Source organism: Vitis vinifera, chromosome 6 (genome assembly GCF_030704535.1).
Source record: "Vitis vinifera cultivar Pinot Noir 40024 chromosome 6, ASM3070453v1".
Classification (NCBI taxonomy): Eukaryota; Viridiplantae; Streptophyta; class Magnoliopsida; order Vitales; family Vitaceae; genus Vitis; species Vitis vinifera.
In genome coordinates, this window is record NC_081810.1 from 6,442,538 (window position 1) to 6,447,867 (window position 5,330).

At 36.1% G+C, this 5,330-nt stretch overlaps 1 protein-coding gene across 1 annotated transcript; it reads left to right on the forward strand.

Annotated features, from left to right (window-relative positions):
* Positions 1-2,233: 2,233 nt before the first annotated feature.
* On the forward strand, positions 2,234-5,330 carry LOC100243364 (subtilisin-like protease SBT4.6). The gene is made up of 8 exons (XM_002280312.5): positions 2,234-2,343; positions 2,424-2,515; positions 2,612-2,858; positions 3,166-3,670; positions 3,847-3,947; positions 4,053-4,262; positions 4,379-4,490; positions 4,576-5,330. Exons 1-8 carry the CDS (start codon positions 2,234-2,236, stop codon positions 5,323-5,325), a joined length of 2,127 nt encoding a protein of 708 aa, XP_002280348.5. The 3' UTR covers positions 5,326-5,330.

A 5,330-nucleotide genomic window follows, 5' to 3' on the forward strand; every position in this document is an offset into this window, starting at 1 on the left:
CATCAAACAATCACCAGAAAATAAGATAATTGCACTTATTATTTATGTGGATGACATAATTATCACTAGAGATGATGCAAAAGAGATGCAAAATCTTAAGGAAAAGTTGGCCAAAGAATTTGAAATCGAAGACCTTAGAAATTTGAGATATTTTCTTGGCATTGAGATAGAAAGAAAAATAAAAGGAATTTATATTACTCAAGAAAAGTATGTCCTTGATTTACTAAATGAAATTGGGATGCTGGGATACAAACCTGTGGGAACACATTAATCAAAATCATCAATTAGGGGACATTATTGAAGGAATGCCCATTGACAAAGGAATATATCAAAGACTCACTAGGAGATTAATTTATTTGTCTCACATGAGACCACATATAGCATATATTGTTAGTTTGGTAAGTAAGTTTATGTACTCTCCCTTATAATGTCATATGGATGCTGTCTTGAGAATCTTGAGGTATTTGAAGTCAATTCTAGGAAAAGACTAATTGTTCTCAAGAATAGTCACCTTAGAGTTGAGGCTTACACAAATGTAGATTGGGCAGGTTTGATTATAATAGGAGATCTATTTTAGGGCACTATACTTTTGTGGGAGGCAACGTGGTTACATGAAGAAGCAAAAAGCAACATGTAGTTGCTTGATCTAGTGCTGAAGTTGAGTTTTAAGCCATGACCTTTGGCATTTGTAAAAGCATGAGGTTAAAGGGTTTATTGAGGGAACTATAAGTGAATCTTGAGGATCCATGAGACTATATTGTGATAACAAGAGTTGTAACCAGCATCACTCACAACCCAATACAACATAACAAGACTAAACATATTGAACTTGATAGACATTTCATTGAGGAAAAGATTGACATTGGGCTGATTTGAACTTTCTTTGTTGTGTCCCAACTGAGGAAAAGTACTTGGAAGTATTTCCAACTGTATAAGAGAATTACTCCTAATAGTATCTAAGTGGACTTCCTAGATAGAAGAAATTATGTGTTAAGACTTTTTGGTCATGTCGTGTACATAATCACAAAAGAGTTTTTGCCCGGGGTTTCATCCTTTTGCAGTGCTGAATATGTCCAACTAGGCAATTCCAAACCTGCATGCAGTTGTTTACACCTCTCTTTTTCAGGGAAAACCTAGAAATATGAAGACGATGTTATTATTATTAATTCATTACTTAATGATATTCTACTAAATATTCAGGAAAAGTGCAAGCCCCACATATCATTAATTTATATATAGACTATAACAATGGAGTTGTATGATAAATTTAGAAAGGAGGAAAAAAGATTTCTGCAGATAACAACAAAATGTAGAGTAGAAAGATAGAAAATATGATGTTTAATATATAGATGATAATTATGCAAGTTTATTTTATTTTTTATACTCAACAATATGTGGAAATTGAGATGCTTTCACAAGGGTGGATTGATATTAGTTGGTTATGCTAACAGTACTGATCATATAATAATTTTCCTTTCATAAATTTAATTACTTATTTGGAAATGTGGAACATTTTAATAAATTTGAGGAAAAAAAAGAGACAAAAAAGGAACAGAATGAGAAAAAAGGAAAATGATTTGTTGACTTTTCCTCCCTACAATGCTCTTTTACCATAAATATATCTATATCTATATATATGTATATATATATAACAAAAAAATCAATGCAATATTCTATGAGAAAAAAGAGAAATTCAAAAGAAGAAATTAAATAAAATATTAACTTAATTTGAAATAATATGAAAGCTACTTCATCCTTGGAATGCCAAATCACATTTACAAGATTATGGTAAAGATGGACATATGATATCACAAAGTGCTACAACTGGAATAGGCATTAAAAGGGTATTAGTTTATTTAGTTCTTTTTCCTTAAAAAGTTCAACGGAAATCGATAATAGCTCTCTGTTTCCAAAAGGGATTTCTTTCAAATTGAAAACTAAAACCTCCATTGTTTACCAAAAAATCACCAAGGAAAGGCTCCTATTTATTAAGTAGACATGAGCCCCAACTTGGTCATACCAATATTGTTGGAACTTTGAGAATTCAACAATGGGTAGACTCAATTTTCTTCATCAACATTATGTTTTCTTCATAGCTTTCATTGTCATGATGTCCATGGAAGCTAGTGCTGCTGATGAAGACAGAAAGGCAAGTGACATCTTGTCATGTAACAATGAATTTTGCTGGTTGATGTGTTGTTTGTATCTTAATTTTTCCAGCGGTTTATGATCAATGTTAATAATAGTGCAGGTTTACATAGTGTATTTAGGATCCCTTCCTAAAGGGGAATTTTCACCTATGTCTGAACACCTTGGGGTTCTCGAAGATGTTCTTGAGGGCAGGTATTTTTTGAAGCTTTGGAGTTTCATATAATTATAATTGCCTAGAAATACTCCAAGTTGATATTATACTCTTCCTTCAGTTCTTCAACAGATTCTTTGGTAAGAAGTTATAAGAGAAGTTTCAATGGATTTGCAGCAAGGCTCACTGAAAAGGAACGAGAAAAATTGGCTAGTATGTACCACAAGATCATGTTGCAATGTTTTGAAGCAAGTTTGTTTGTTTGACAAATTATAAAATTAAAGTAGGGTCTTTGAAACTATTATGCAGATAAGGAAGGCGTGGTGTCGGTTTTTCCGAGTAGAATTTTAAAACTTCATACAACAAGATCTTGGGACTTCATGGGATTCTCCGAAACATCTAGGCACAAACCTGCTCTTGAGAGTGATGTTATAATTGGAGTCTTTGACACTGGAATTTGGCCTGAATCACCTAGCTTTAGTGATAAAGATTTTGGTCCACCTCCAAGAAAATGGAAAGGTGTTTGTTCAGGTGGCAAAAATTTTACTTGCAACAAGTAAGCATAATTTTCTTATATAATTCTCCTTCAACTTCTTGATTAAGTTATGCTGTTACTTTCAGTCTAAAAAGGGTTTCTCTTTTGGGGGAATGCATATACTATTATCATTGTCAGGCATTGCTAATCTTTGAGGTCCATACACATTTACGCAAAACAATATTTCCTCACCTTTGTTTCGAAAATATTTTTCACTATTGTAAATGATAGACCAAAAAAATAAAAATAACACATGCCATGTATTTGTGACATTCTCATTTGAACAATATCAAATTTTCTTTATCAATGTAATTTGGAAATTTTACAGGAAGGTTATTGGAGCTCGAATCTACAATTCGCTGAATGATAGTTTCGATGTTTCAGTGAGGGACATAGATGGTCATGGATCCCACACTGCCTCAATAGCTGCTGGCAACAATGTAGAGCATGCGAGTTTTCATGGCTTAGCACAAGGAAAGGCAAGAGGAGGGGTTCCCTCTGCAAGGCTTGCCATATACAAAGTCTGTGTTTTTCTAGGGTGCGCAAGCGCGGACATTTTGGCTGCCTTTGATGATGCTATTGCAGATGGGGTTGACATCATTTCAATATCTCTTGGATTTGATTCTGCAGTTGCTTTGGAAGAGGATGCCATAGCAATTGGTGCTTTTCATGCCATGGCCGGAGGTATATTAACTGTGCACTCTGCAGGAAATGAAGGTCCTGAGGTATTTTCTACATTTAGCTCTGCACCATGGATGGTCAGTGTAGCAGCAAGCACGATTGATCGCAAAATTATTGACAGGGTGGTTCTTGGCAATGGAACAGAACTAACAGTAAGTATTATCAATTGCCCTTTCACCTTAGCTCACCACTTATCAGGTAGGTGTAGACTTTTGCTTTTGAAACCCCTAGGGGCCAGTGAGCCCAAAGAGAACAGTTTCTAAGTGAATTTATAACAATATGTGGATGGCTACACTATCAATTCTAAGTACTATTTTATATCAAACAGGGTCGTTCATTTAATTATTTCACGATGAATGGATCCATGTACCCTCTTATATACGGAAAAGTTACTAGCCGTGCCAATGCCTGTAATAATTTCCTATCACAGTAAGTTCTGCCGAAGGTCACATTGAACTTGAATTTCTTCAAATAAAAAAAAAAAGAAAAAGAAAAAAAATCATACAAATCAATGTATTAATTGTTGGATATCAGGTTGTGCGTGCCAGATTGTTTAAATAAGAGTGCAGTGGAAGGAAAAATTCTACTATGTGAAAGCGCTTATGGAGATGAGGGCGCTCATTGGGCTGGTGCCGCCGGCTCAATCAAATTGGATGTAGGTGTTTCTTCTGTTGTCCCCTTACCTACAATAGCTTTACGTGGTAAAGACTTGCGCCTCGTCCGATCCTATTATAATTCCACAAAGTGAGGATTCTGATAAAAACTACTTCTTGATTAGTAGTGATTTGGTGAACTGAGCCATTCCGAATTATTCAATTTCTTTTTTCATAACAATAGCATTACTGGATTCTCCATTACAGAAAGGCTGAAGCAAAGATACTGAAGAGTGAGGCAATCAAAGATTCTTCTGCTCCTGTAGTGGCTCCCTTTTCATCACGAGGGCCAAACGCAGCCATACTTGAGATTATGAAGGTATATCTAGTCCATGATCTATATCTTTCTCTTGTGGCTTTCTTTATATTATTTTTCAGTTCTTGAGTTCCCTTAAATGTTGCAGCCAGATATTACAGCCCCTGGAGTAGATATATTGGCAGCATTCTCCCCTATTCCTAAACTTGTAGACGGCATATCTGTGGAATATAATATATTATCAGGAACCTCCATGGCTTGCCCCCATGTTGCTGGAATTGCTGCTTATGTTAAAAGTTTCCACCCCGCCTGGTCTGCTTCAGCCATCCGATCTGCTCTTATGACTACTGCTCGGCCCATGAAAGTTTCTGCAAATCTACATGGTGTACTCAGTTTTGGGTCTGGGCATGTCGATCCAGTTAAAGCTATAAGTCCTGGATTAGTGTATGAAACCACTAAGGACAACTACACACAGATGTTGTGCGACATGGGTTACAACACAACAATGGTGAGACTCATTTCAGGAGACAACAGCAGTTGTCCAAAGGACAGCAAAGGTTCCCCAAAAGATCTCAACTATCCTTCAATGACAGTTTACGTTAAGCAGTTAAGGCCTTTTAAAGTAGAGTTTCCAAGAACAGTTACAAATGTTGGCCGCTCCAACTCTACTTATAAAGCACAAGTCATTATCAGAAAACATCCACGTATGAAGGTCGACGTGAATCCTCCCATGCTCTCTTTCAAGTTAATAAAGGAGAAGAAATCTTTTGTGGTGACTGTTACTGGTCAAGGAATGACGATGGAGAGACCGGTGGAGTCGGCGACACTGGTGTGGTCTGATGGCACTCATACTGTGAGGAGTCCCATTACGGTCTACACTGACATGTTGATTGATTAATCAAA

Coding starts and splice junctions, on each gene's coding strand:
- LOC100243364 (XM_002280312.5), top strand. CDS start 2,234: ATGTTAATAATAGTGCAGGTTTACATAGTGTATTTAGGATCCCTTCCT. Junction 2,344..2,423: donor GAAGATGTTCTTGAGGGCAG/GTATTTTTTGAA, acceptor CTCTTCCTTCAG/TTCTTCAACAGATTCTTTGG. Junction 4,491..4,575: donor CCATACTTGAGATTATGAAG/GTATATCTAGTC, acceptor TAAATGTTGCAG/CCAGATATTACAGCCCCTGG.